The sequence below is a fragment of the Oryctolagus cuniculus genome, chromosome 18 (genome assembly GCF_051225735.1).
Source record: "Oryctolagus cuniculus isolate XC-2025 breed Fujian yellow rabbit chromosome 18, ASM5122573v1, whole genome shotgun sequence".
Lineage (NCBI taxonomy): Eukaryota > Metazoa > Chordata > Mammalia > Lagomorpha > Leporidae > Oryctolagus > Oryctolagus cuniculus.
The window spans coordinates 50,689,998-50,703,198 of NC_142884.1; the positions used below are offsets into that span (position 1 = coordinate 50,689,998).

Genomic DNA, 13,201 nt, shown 5'->3' on the forward strand with positions numbered 1-13,201 from the left:
CACAGAAACATGAATGAAAAGATAATGTGAACTTTGCATAAAACTTATTTTTTAAAAAAGATTATTTATTTGAAAGGCAGAGTTACAGAGAGGCAGAGAGAAAGAGAGGTCTTCCATGTACTGGTTCACTCCCCAAATGGCTGCAGTGGCCAGAGCTGCACTGATCTGAAGACGGGAGACAGGAGCCTCCTCGTGTCTCCCACGTGGGTGCAGGGGCCCAAGCACTTGGGTCATCTCCCACTGCTTTCCCAGGCCATAGCAGAGAGCTGGATTGGAAATGGAGCAGCCAGGACTCAAACTGGCACCCACATGGGATGCCAGCACTGCAGGTGGTGGCTTTATCCACTAAGCCACGGCACTGGCCCCTGTGTGGAACTTTTAAAGTCCCTTCGTAATCCCTGCATGGCATTCTCACCCTCTGGCGTGACGATGAATCAGGAGTTTGGTTTCAATATTCCCTCTTCCCTTTCCCTTGGATGCACTGGCGCCAGGACAGAGGCCTAACAAGAGGCCCTGGTTCTTCCGCCCCCTCGGTCCTCAGGACCTTGCTATGTACAGGAAGCCAGCGGCCAGATGGACTTTCGGGAGAGGCAGCTGTGTAGGGATCCGATGACCCTTCCCAGAGGGCGGGGGCGGTGGCAGGGAGCAGAGGATCCCTGCGTGGCTGGAGTCCAGGCTCTGCCCGGGCTTGCTCACCTCCTGCTGGGCTTGCAATGTGCCCGGCCCCCCCTCCATGGCGCTGTGCCCTGGGTGGTCTGCTTTAGAGCTCGCTCACCTCTGAGGGGCACCAGGCAGTGAAGGACTTTGCCAAATGCCAGGACTCCCCGGGGCAACTTCTCTGACCCCAGCCCTGGGTTCCCCAGGCTCGGAAGGAGGGTGGAGCTGCTGGCCCCGCCCATTCCCCAGGGCTGCTTTGAGGTTTTGATGAAATCACAGCTGTGGCCGCCCTTTGGGGAAACAAATCAACTGTCAAGTGCACTTCTGTGTTAGATGCTGGGGCTTCAACTTCACACAGCGCCAGCTGGGCCCGAGAGATGCTGCCCTTCCTGGGAGCCAAGGGCCGGCAGCTGCAACCAACCCGGTACATTTTTGGAATTCTCGAGATGGTAGGAAAAGTTCCTTCCTGAAATCCCTAGGAAGACAGCGTTCCCAGGGCAGCTTGTTCTTCGCACAGCATTGCACAATTAGGACAAGGGGCCCTCCCAAGGCCGCGGTGGAGCCCTGCTCCCAGCGCCGTGCACACAGAGTGGGAGGCAGGCCAAGGACACTCAGCTGGATCATGTGAACACAGCACGTTGTCCAGGCCACAACGTGGAGAAGGAAGCCCGGCCTAATGTGGCCGGTGGGGGAGGGGGATCACTCACTTAGATTACACTGAGCCCAATCGTACTGGAAGCTGTTGCAGGCACAGGACAAAGCCGGGTGGTGGGGGAGGGACGAGACAGACCACTCATGGGCCAAGTGCACCTGCCAGTGGGGGAGACGGATCACAGATACATTGAAGATGCCTGTGAGATTGCAGAGAGCTCTGCTGGGTGGTGTGAGGACAGACACAGGTGGCCTGCTTCGGGGGAGAGCCATCACGGAAGAAGATGAATTTAGGCAGCTTGAGACCTGAGTGAGCCAACCAGGCAATGAGCTGGGGGCACTGCCTTCCAGGAGGTGAGAGCATCACTCGCAAAGGCCCTGAGGCTGAGGTAAGCTTGGCCCCCCTTTTTAAGGACTGGAAAGGAAACCATTGTAACTGTAGGGATGTGTGTAAGGCCAAGCATGGTACCAGGTGGGGTTGTGGGCCTGGTGGGGACCAGATCTTGTAGGCCTTGCAGGTGATGGCTTTGTTCACAATCCTCCTGGCTGCAGGTGCATTTTGAGTAACGCTTTGAAGGAAAGCAGGAAGGGCATCCTTTCGGGGTGGGGGTGGGGGTGGGGGGCAATAAACAGACCCGCTGCTCAGAAACTGGGCCTCGGCTGGGCTGTACAGGAGGTCCCTGGGTAACGAATCCTCTTCTCCCGCAGCACCCTGCCCATAGGCAGGAAGGGGAAGTGCCCGAGCACCCTGTACATGGCCTGGCTGGAGACCCTGTCCCAGGACCTCAGACCCCCTGTCATCCTGATCCGAGGCAACCAGGAGAACGTGCTCACCTTCTACTGCCAGTGACTCTGGGTGCGGCTGTCCCTGCCCAAAGCTGAGGCTGGCGGGACGCGTGGCAGCTCACCCGGCTCCAGGCCACGGGCATGAGGCTCATATCTGGCCATGCTCAGCGGTGGCATCCGATGGTCCAACTGAAGACGGTGGATTTCCCAGCTTTGGCGCCACCCCCCTGCCATGGGTCCTCTGGGCTTCGCTCTATGGGCTGGAGAAGTCACAGGTGGAATTGCATGGAAAATTTTCTGGAGGATCATAGCCCTTTTAAACGTTTCCTCTTGATTACTACTGATTAAGCTTTCAGCCTTTGATTTGTAGCAGGCTTGAGGGTGCTGGGGGTGAGTCTTGGAAGCTTCTACAGACCGTCCCTGCCGTGGGTTCCCGAGCCACGCCCCTTCCCTCCACAGTGGGGAGGGTGGGAGCCCCGCCCGCAGGGCTTGTAGGAGCTCCAGGGCTCAGGGCCAGTTGGGCCTCCACCATATTTCAGATCCCTGTACCCTTCCCTCCCTCCTCTCACTTTCACACTTTCTTGGCTGCAGCCCACCATAAGAAATACGCTTTACACGGAGACTTGGGACAACGGAAGCCGAAGTGTCACAGACAGTACTTGTCCTGGCATTGCCGATGCCCCTTAATGCAAATGTTTTTGATTCTATGTCTTTTACTCTTTTGAATGCTCGTTGCAATCCACTGAAATAATTTTTGGCCCCACGAAGGCACGGGGAAAATGCAGTCCGGACTTTTCTCTGTGCCTTGCATTTGTCCACACCCAGGGAGGCCAGCTGACTGCGGAAAAGGTCACTTCCGGGCACCTGGCAAGCCAGGAAAGGGAACAGACAAGCACAGCGGGAGGGTCATGAAGGAGTGGCCAAGGACGGGCAGGACCTAAGGAGCCTGGTGGCAGGAGCTGAACTCCAGGTTAAGGATGAAGGACAACAGTGTCAGAACCGGGGAGCCAGAGAGGGCTGGAAGATGGCAGAGGATCCGAGTGGGTCCCATCGTGGCTCCGGGCTGGGTGGAAGGATGGGGAGGGGAAGAGAGCCAGTGGCAGGGGCAGGTTGGGGGAGTGCACGTGGGATGGGTTGGAGCGGGAGAGAAGCAGGGGAAGAGGCGGGCAGGGCAAGGAGCTGCACCTGCCCAGGGAGTTTGCCCCCTTCCATCTAGCACGCAAGAGTGCAATGCATGTGAAGGGCACGACACGCCAGCAGGAAGGCGGATGGAAAGGGCATTCGCCCCTAGACATAACCCAGCAGTCTAGGGCGGAGTTGTTTGGTGACAGCACCAGCTTCCTGTGCCATCTTTGAGTCTCTACTGCACCCACACATTGGCTGTGTGGCCTCAGATGTGCCCTTTGACCTCTCTGGGCCTCAGTCTGTGAAATGAGAGAAGCAGGCATCTGGCCTGGTGGTTCAGACACCACTCCGGTCACCAGCATCCTGTGTCGGGTGCCTGGGTTCAAGTCCTCACTCCTCTCCTAATGTGCACCTGGGCGGCAGCAGGTGGGGGCTCAACCATTGAGTCCCATGTGGGAACCCTGTGTGGAGCTCCCAGCTCTGGACTATGGACTGGCCCAGCACCAGCTGGAGAGTTAGCCAGTGATGGCTGCACCCTCCCTCCTGCTTGTCAAACTCAATAAACAGAAACAAACGAATACATTTTTAAAAATTTATTTGAAAGACAGAGTTTCCTCCCCAGGTGGCCGCAACAGCCGGAGCTGTGCTGATCTGAAGCCAGGAGCCAGGAGCTTCTTCCAGATCTCCCACGCAGGTGCAGGGGCCCAAGGACTTGGGCCATCTTCTCCTGCTTTCCCAGGCCATAGCAGAGAGCTGGATCAGAAGAGAAGCAGCCGGGACTAGAACCAGCACCCATATGGGATGCTGGTGCTTCAGGCCAGGGCGTTAACCCACTGCGCCACAGTGTTGACCCCCAAATAAATATTTTTTAAGCATGGGCCAGAATAGGTGTCACCTGCCATTTGGCCGACTAATGACTGTGGGTGGCACAGCCTGATTGCCCACAGGTGCGGATGCAGCAGGGGAAGGGGACCTTGGGGGAAGGGCACACATTCTTCAGTTACCCCCCAACCCCTCCCTGTCCACCACTTCCCACTGCCCTGCTGTGTGAGCCTTTGGATGAGGGGACCTTGAAGCCTCTCTGGGTTATCATTTGGCCTCCTGGGCAAGGGGCAGGTATGAGATTTCCATCCGTGCTGCACCCACATTCCTGAAGCATGGAAACCTGCCCCCAGAGAGGTGGTCATCAGGCCCAGCCTCCAGGCACACTGGCCACTCCAACAGGGGCTCTTCACCCCTCTCCCTGGGATCTCCAACCCCCAACCCCCCCTCCCCCATCTCCCCTCGGCACTCCAGCCTCCAGATTTCATGTTCTCCCTCAGTTCCTGTCCAGACCTGTCACGGCTTTGAAAGAAGCACAGGACCGCCCATTTCTTGCCGGAGGGTTTACGGCGCTCCGTGCACCCGGGCAGAAAGTTGTGGGCCTCCTCAGCCCATGGAGAGTCCCAGTTAGGACTCAGTTCCCTACCAGGCACCTGCCTGGCCTCTGGAGTGTGGTGGGTTTTACAGAATGAGATTCGCTGGAAGAACCACCTGGCTGGGAGGCCCCCGAGCACATGCGAAGCAGTCAGGTTTCGCTTGTGACTGTGTATAGCTCAAGATGCCACAAAAAAAAAAAATTGCTGCTAACTTCAAGAGTGTTCCCGGAAATAGGGCCAGGAAAGCCCGGCCAGTGGCTTCGCTGGTAATCCCCCACCTGCAGCAAGGGACAACCCAGCACCCGCTTCCTGAAAGGGAACCAACACTGAACCATAACAAACTCTGTTTCTAAAAATACCTGGGGAAGAGACACCTGGCTGGGAGGCCACGGAGCAGACCGTCCTAGGGACAGAAAAGACCGGGGCAAGAAGGGACAAGTGTTTTTCATTCTAATTCCTAAGACAGTTGCAAAGAGGGAGCAAACACACAGGCCACAGGCCAAAATGATGGGAAAGTCTCTATAGGGAAGATGGCAGCTGAACTGGGCTTGACACGTTGGTTGAAGTCAACAGGAAGACGGAAGTGAGAGCGGGGCCTGGGAGAAGGCCTTCCAGTGGCACGAACTGCAGGGGCCAGAGTTGGGGCTGAGTTGCAGTTGCCTTCGTGAACGTGGAGGACAAGAAGCAAACCAGTGTTCCTGGAGTATGAGGGACACATCCATGGGAAGATGAGACTGGCAAAGCTGTGACACGAAGGCCATTAGGCTGAGTGGCTCCCAACCAATTCACCGGCGCTGCAGGGGCAGACCCACACTTTAGGATGCATGGCTGGACAGGACATGGCGGAGGCTGGAAGAGAAAAGGCGGGGCCCCGGGGAAGGGGCTGTGCAGAGCTTCAGCCCCAGGGAGCAAAGCTCAGCGCCCGAGAGGGGAAATGCCAAGGAGAGGGGGAAGGAGCAGAATCTTCCAGAGCTGGGAATTGCCTGGAAGGTTGGATGAGTGGAATTAGGGGCCCAGAAGTTGAGCCCGCAGTGAGGAGCACAGAGAAACTGTAACACAACAGACAGGGTCCCAGGCCCACCCTGGAAGGAAAGAGAGCCACTGGAGGTCCGGGTTTGCTGCTGTTAGTGGAGATGGCCGCCCAGAGGTTCTTGTCCTGGCGCAAGAAAGAATTCAAGCAGGAGGCGCAGAGGAGCGGCAAGCAAGGCCCCAAGGTGGAGTGGGATCGGGTGGATGGTGCCTCTCCGGATGGGATCTCACAGGGCCCGGTCGCTCAGACTGCGGCGAGCAAGCTTACAAAGTTTACAGGAAAGAATACACCCGACAGGCCAGGTGGGCACCTCATAACAAAACCTGGGAGCTGAGAACTCAGAGCGGAGCTCACAGTCTGTACCCAGGCCGGGCCTATAAGGGAACGGGGTCCAGGTCTCCCCGCTGCCCCTCCTTCCCCCTACCCCCTTCTCCTGGACAAAGGGTTTCCTGGTGTGAAATAGGTACAGCTCCTCCCAAGGTTTTATTACCCAACCAGACCGGTTAGCCCTCTTGGCTCTGGACAGAGAAGATTCTCCCGGGGTGCTTTTCTTGGGGGAAAGGCTGGGACCACCTGTAAGGTTACGGGGTACAGGCTGCACTTTGTCCTGTGAAACCCAGAGATGCTGGAGGCTCTGCTACATTCCTTTCCCAGGTGCTTCATGTTCCTTAGGCCCCTCACACACACAGGCTGATTTCCACCTTCCTGCCCCACAGTACTCTAAGTGCGAGGTGTCCGGAAGTGTGGGTCTGGAGCTTGGGAACAGCTCAGCATGTTCCGTTATTAGCCCGAAGCCCTTTCAGAACAGTGACCATGAATAGGCTTGGGAGTCACCCTCGTGCTCAGGGATTTCCAAGCCATAGCTTAGGTGGCATGGAGACGGGAAGTACAGGGAATGGGAGGGGCTCTATTCAGGGCCAGGAGGAAGAAGGGGCATTCAGGAAACAGCCTTAAGGAGCGTCAGGAGCCGGCACTGCTTTAGCAGGTTAAGCCGATGCCTGCCTCGCCAGCATCCCATACTGGCAATGGCTCATCTCCTGGCTGCTCCACTTTGATCCAGCTCCCTGCTAATGCACCTGGGAAAGAAGCAGAAGATGGCCCAAGTGCTTGGGCCCCTGCACCCATATGGGAGACCCAGAAGAAGCTTCTGGCTCCTGGCTTCTGCCTGGCTCATTACTGGCCATTGCGGCCACCTGGAGAGTGAACCAGCAGATGGAATCAACCTCTCTCTCTCTCTGTCTTTGTCTCTCTCCCTCCCCCTTCCCTCTCTCTCACCTTTCAAGTGGAGGGAAACCCAGATGGCACTGAGCCTCTAAATGTTAGTGGCTTACAGGCCTTTTACAAATATGCCTGTGATGGCCTTAGCTCTTCTCTTCACCGCACAAAAACTACCCCATCTGCGAGGCTACCCCCTCAGGCTTAACTTCCAGCTTCTAGGAGAAGGGGAGAGAGCAGAAGGAGCAAGCCAGCCCAGAGGGATGTGCTTCCCAAAGCCCATGAGCCAAAGGAGTCACACGGCTCCCTCTACTGCAAGGGTAGGGGGATCGGCTGCATATTCACCGAGCAAGGAACGTCTCTGTTCCCAGGTGGAGGTGAGCGGCAGAGAAGAGCGTATTTACAGGTCAGAAAGGAGCGCCTTCAGATGCACGGGGAAGAGTATCAGAGGGGTGGGAAGGTGACTCGAGGGAGAGGAAATGGTGCTGGACCACCAAGCTGTGGGGAAACTTTTGCCAAGCAGCAGGAAAGGCACAGGTGAGGTCGGGTCGCCCATGGGCACCGAAATCTCAGGACGCTTGCTCTCGTGACCCTTGCTGGTGGTGGTGTGGGATAGGCAGTTGCTAGTTTAGTCTGTCAAGCTGCAGGCCGCAAGCCTCCTACTTGTCAATCAAAATGTCCCCATTCCCAGCATGCACCTCCTTCATCTGGGACCCAAGGACTAGGGATGCCATGTCGAGCTCCACATAGAACTGCGGAGGTGCCGTATAATTCTGGGGTTGCTTCGTGCCTGGAGGGGCACCACTGCCTACTTCCTAAGAGACGCCAACAACTGGGCTCTCTCTTCTACTGAAGACCAGGGCTGGAGGTGCCGCACAGGTGCCCTTTCTCTCTCTTCTCCCACCCCTCCTCCTCTTGGGCAATCTTGGGCCCACTGCCCACTCATGACAGGCATGGGGCAACCCACACTCATGAGTGTATTTGTGTTCACTTTCTCACTTTTTAGATAAATTTGTTATCACTTTTTGCACCTTATATGTGTCTGCACTTAGAATGCTTGTCTGGGTGCAAGACAAGAGTCGGGAGTGAAATTAATATCCCTGGGCCATGTCGGGGTGGGGGGACTCCCAAGCACCAGGTCAGGAAGCAAAGGAGAAGGAGGCAGGGGACAGGTTCTCAGAGACGGGACCAGCCAAGCAAGAAGAATGGAAGCGCAAGGCATGACGGATTCAAAGAGGGTGGCAAAACTATGTGGAAGTCTGAGGTGGACATCAGACGTTGCCTGGTATGCCTGTATCCCACATCCAAGTGCCTCGGTTTGAGTCCTGGCTCCGCTTCCAATCCAGCTCCCTGCTAATGCACACCCGAGGAGGCAGCAGGTAATGGCGCAAGTATTTAGGTTCCTGCCACCCATGAAGGAGACCAGGATTGAATTCCTGGCTCCTGGTTTCAACCTGGCACAGGCTTAACCATTGTGGACATCTGGGGAGTGAATCAGCAGTTAGCAGCTCGCTCTCTCTCTCTCTCTCTCTCTCCCCTTCAAGAGTATGTGGAGTCCGGCGCCGCGGCTCACTAGGCTAATCATCCGCCTTGCAGCGCCGGCACACCGGGTTCTAGTCCTGGTCGGGGCGCCGGATTCTGTCCCGGTTGCCCCTCTTCCAGGCCAGCTCTCTGCTTGGCCAGGGAGTGCAGTGGAGGATGGCCCAGGTCCTTGGGCCCTGCACCCGCATGGGAGACCAGGAGAAGCACCTGGCTCCTGCCTTGGGATCAGCGCGGTGCGCCGGCCGCGGTGGCCATTGGAGGGTGAACCAATGGCAAAGGAAGACCTTTCTCTCTGTCTCTCTCTTTCTCACTGTCCACTCTGCCTGTCGAAAAAAAAAAAAAGTATGTGGAATGGCCACAAGCTGCACAGCTGCCTGCAGAAGCAGAAATGAGCTGTAGGTATTGAGAAGACTCGCAGGACTGGTAGCATGCGGGGAAGAATGTGCACGGGCGTGGGCAGCAGGGAGATGGGGACGAGCAGGGGCGGTTGTGACCAGTGTGTACACACATTTCACAGCCGAACGTTCTGGGGGAGTTAATGGTGTTGAGCACTGTCAAACCCTAAGCAGTCCACCCCGTGGCCATGAGCTCCATGAAGGTGGTGTGGGGGTGAACCTCTTAATTGTTGGGTGGTGGGGAGACTCAGACATCCCAAAGGAGAGCCCAGGGCAGCTGCAGGGTACACAAGTGGGTGGCTGTGGACCAGCGGGTGCAGGGGTACGTGACATCTTAGCTGCTGCAGAAGCTGAGTGACTGCACACCAGCCCCGAGGCCGACCACGTCTGACTCGTCCTCACAGCCTGCGACCCGGCACAGGGCTTGGCTCCGAGTACCAGGGCACTTCAACAAGTTCAGGGAAAATGGGATGAAAACATACATTTCTTTTGGCGAAAGAAAAAATTTTGAAATTCATGTGCTTTTTTCCTAATACGCAATTTCCATGAATTTTATGAAGACGGCTCACAGGCAATGATAAATGATTGCTGAGTGAATGGATGAATGAATAATGATGAGGTCATGGCAGTGGGCAGTGGGAGCTGAGTGGGGAAAAGATGGCGGAGATGGCGGTAAGCGGAGCTGAGCATGTGAGAGTGAGTGTGAGCCGCGAGCCAGAGCCGGCAGGGCAAGGGGAGAAAGACAGCTGGGAGCCAGGTAGGCACTCAGCGAGGTTTTGGGAGGCAGCCTTGGGGTCACAAAGAACCGGACTCCAGGGCTCGTTCCTACACACCCAGAGATGGACGTAAGCTTGGGGCAGGACAGGCCGACCTGATCAGCTCAGAGATAAGAGAACCGGAGGAAGGAGCGGACAGGCTTGCACAGGCTAGAAAAGGCAGAGGAAAAGGGCAGGGAATATGGGAGGGCTGAGCAAGCAGAAATGCATTCCTGGAGGAGAACTGCTAAGTTTGGGCATTGTCACCAGCACGCTGCCCTCGTAGCCATTTCCGTAGTCGTGTGCAGCTTTGCTGCGGTGCCAAATCAAGTCTGAAAGCAGTCTGTGGTGAGGTAGGGGAGTTGCTGGGGCTGGGGAAAGAAGGAAAAACTCAGACACCCTCAAAATTCCACCTAGGAGACAAGAAGCGTTCTGTGAGCATGAAAAAGGCACATGCAATTTAAAATAAAATTTTAGGGGGCCAGTGCTGTGGCGTAGTAGGTTAAGCCTCCACCTGCAGTGCCGGCATCCCATTTGGGCACAGGTTCATGTCCCAGCTGCTCCATTTCTGATCCAGCTCTCTGCTAATAGCCTGTGAAAGCAGCTATTATTAGGAGGTTGGCCCAAGTGCTTGGGCCCCAGCACCCATGTAGGAGACCCTGAGGAAGCTCCTGGCTTCTGGTTCCTGGCTTCAGGCTGGCCCAGCTCTGGCCGTTGTGGCCATTTTGGGTGTGAACCAATGGATGGAAGACCTCTCTTTCTGTCTCTCCCTCTTTCTATAACTCTGCATTTCAAATAAATAAATAAATAAGTCTTTTAAAGTAAATATAAATAAAAACAAAAATAAATAATTTTTTAAGTTAAACGCTGGACTGCAGTAGAATATTTAGATGAGGTCTGGCCAGGAAGCTGCGATGGGGAAAAGAATGTGGGCTTCTGAGGTTACCTGAGGCCTCGGAGTTCAGTCGTGACCTTTACTCTGGGTGCAGTCCTGGAGGGAAGTGTCCACCTGTCTCTTGTTTGCCCTGGAACCAGATCCAGGCGGTTGGGGAGAGCCATAACTCTGGAGCAGGATCCAGGGAGACCCAGAGAGAAGGCAAACATTCACTGTGTGACAGGTGAACAAGTCCCGTAGGTGCCACCCAGCCACCCTGGCCAGGGTTTACGTCTGTTTTGGAGGAAATCAGCAAGGATCCTGTTGCATGGAGACAACTACGATAGACAACTATGATAGACAGCTATGATATCGGGGTGCCTCCCTGCACTGGAGGAAAGGGTGGGGAATAGCTTCCAACAGCACGGAGCAGGCCGAGTCGCCTGTTTTGTTTCCATCGTGCTGAGAGTCATCACATGAAATTCATAATTCTGTTTAAAAGCCTGTGGCTCACTGGAATTAGTGTCCTCTCCATGCTGTGCAACCACCACCACTACCAGTCCTAAACATTTTCACCACCCCGAAAGGAAACCTTGGATCCATTAAGCAGTCCCAGCCCAGCACTAATCTGTTTTCCATCAGTGTGGGCTTGCCTATTCTGGAAGCTTCAAATAGGTCGTGTATGTGGCCTTTTGTGTCTGGCTGCTTTCACTTAGCACAGTGGCCTCAGGATCATCCACGTGGTCACAGGGATCAGTGATTCGTTTCCCTGGATGGCTGAACATATGGCGCGGTGTGGGTCCGGCACATGTCGCTCATCCATTCGCCAGTGGATGGACGCTTGAGTTGTTTCCACTTTGAGGGCTCTTGTGAATAACACCGCAGGCAATACTAGTGCACCAGCTTTTGTCTAAACTCCTGTTTTCAGTTCTTTTGATCTATACCCAGGTGTGGAATTGCTTGGTCATATGATAATTTTGTTTGACTTATCAAACAACACTGGGTCCACGTTTAAACTTTGTAGGGACTGAGTTTAAACATGCACCATGCAGCTTGATATCTCCCATTCGAGACACACTCAGGGATTCTCAAAAACCTGTTCAGGTAGGCCAGCGCCGCAGCTCACTTGGCTAATCCATTGCCTGCAGTGCTGGCACCCAGGGTTCTAGTCCCGGTTGGGGCGCCGGATTCTGTCCCGGCTGCTCCTCTTCCAGGCCAGCTCTCTGCTGTGGCCCGGGAGTGCAGTGGAGGATGGCCCAAGTGCTTGGGCCCTGCACCCGCATGGGAGACCAGGAGGAAGTGCCTGGCTCCTGGCTTCGGATCGGCGCAGTGTGCCGGCCGTAGTGGCCATTTGGGGAGTGAACCAACGGAAAAAGGAAGACCTTTCTCTCTGTCTCTCTCTCTCACTGTCCACTCTGCTGTCAAAAAAAAAAAAAAAAAAAAATTCAAGGGCCAGCGCTGTGGCGCAGCGGGTTAATGCCCTGACGTAAAGTGCTGGCATCCCATATGGGTGCTGGTTCCAGACCTGGCTGCTCCACTTCCAATCCAGCTCTCTACTGTGGCCTGGGAAAGCAGTGGAAGATGGCCCAAGTCCTTGGGCCCACGCACCCGCATGGTACACCCGAAAAAGCTCCCTGGCTCCTGGCTCCTGGCTTCAGATCATCGCAGCTCCGGCCATTGCGACCATTTGGGGAGTGAACCAACGGGAGTGAACCAACAGAAGGAAGACCTTTCTGTCTCTCTCTCTCACTGTCTATAACTCTACTTGTCAAATAAATTTTTTAAAAATTATTTATTTATTTTTGTTTTTATTTATTTATTTACTTGGAAGACCTTTCTCTCTCTGCCTTTCCTCTGTGTAACTCTGACTTTCAAATAAATAAATAAAAATAAATAAGTCTTTTTTAAAAAACAGTTTAAATTTTCTTCTATTTTTAAAAAAATGTATGGGGACCAGTGATGTGTCCTAGCAGGTAAAATCACCGCCTACAATGCCGGCATCCCATGTGGGTATTGGTTCAAGTCCCAGCTGCTCCACTTTTGATCCAAGCTCTCTGCTATGGCCTGAGAAAGCAGTAGAAGATGGCCCAAGTCTTTGTGTCTCTGTACCCTCGCGGGAGATCAGAGGAAGCTCTTGGCCCCTGGCTTCAGATAAGTGCAGCTGTCAGCCATCTGGGGAGTGAACCAGTTGATGGAAGACTTCTCTATCTCCTTCTCCCTCTCCCTCTCCCACTCTCTCTAACTCTGCCTTTCAAATAAATAAATCAATCTTTAAAAAAGTGTATGTAGCAAGCACTTTTAAGAGACAAGTAGCATGATCATAAAATAATAGGGAAGTGGTTGTCACAAGTCCTCAAAGGCTGAGAACCACAGCCAGCGGAGATTCCTCCTTTGTTTATTAAGCCGAAACACTTCCTTATCACTGGACAGAGAGTAAGGCAGGATTTGCCTCGGGGCTGCTTCTGGTAAGGGAAGAAAGTGCTTCTGGCTTAGCGTGGGCAGGCACTGTAGGGGGATGGGCCTGGTGATGCAGAGCAGGATGCCCACTTCCTGCGCTGGAGAAGATGGCTAAAGTACATGGCCAAATCAAGACATCAGAAATGACCTCAGAAGGCGACGTTTCTGGCGGGAGTTGGAATTATTTTTTTAAAGACTTATTTTATTTATTTGAAAGACAGAGTTACAGAGAGAGGTAGAGACAGAGAGAGAGGTCTTCCGTCCACTGGTTCACTCCCCAGATGGCTGCAATGGCT

At 54.6% G+C, this 13,201-nt stretch overlaps 1 protein-coding gene across 2 annotated transcripts in view; it reads left to right on the plus strand.

Moving 5' to 3' along the window:
* SLC12A3 (solute carrier family 12 member 3) overlaps positions 1–2,158 on the plus strand; it is a 34,884-nt gene extending 32,726 nt beyond the window's left edge. Inside the window, exon 27 of one of the 2 annotated variants that reach the window (XM_051846612.3) lies at positions 2,017–2,152. Coding sequence is in view for 1 of the 2 variants with exons in the window: in NM_001082649.1 (NP_001076118.1) it covers positions 2,017–2,158 (142 nt within the window). In the remaining variant the exon portion in view is untranslated. 2 annotated transcript variants of the gene reach the window in all.
* Positions 2,159–13,201: the final 11,043 nt, after the last annotated feature.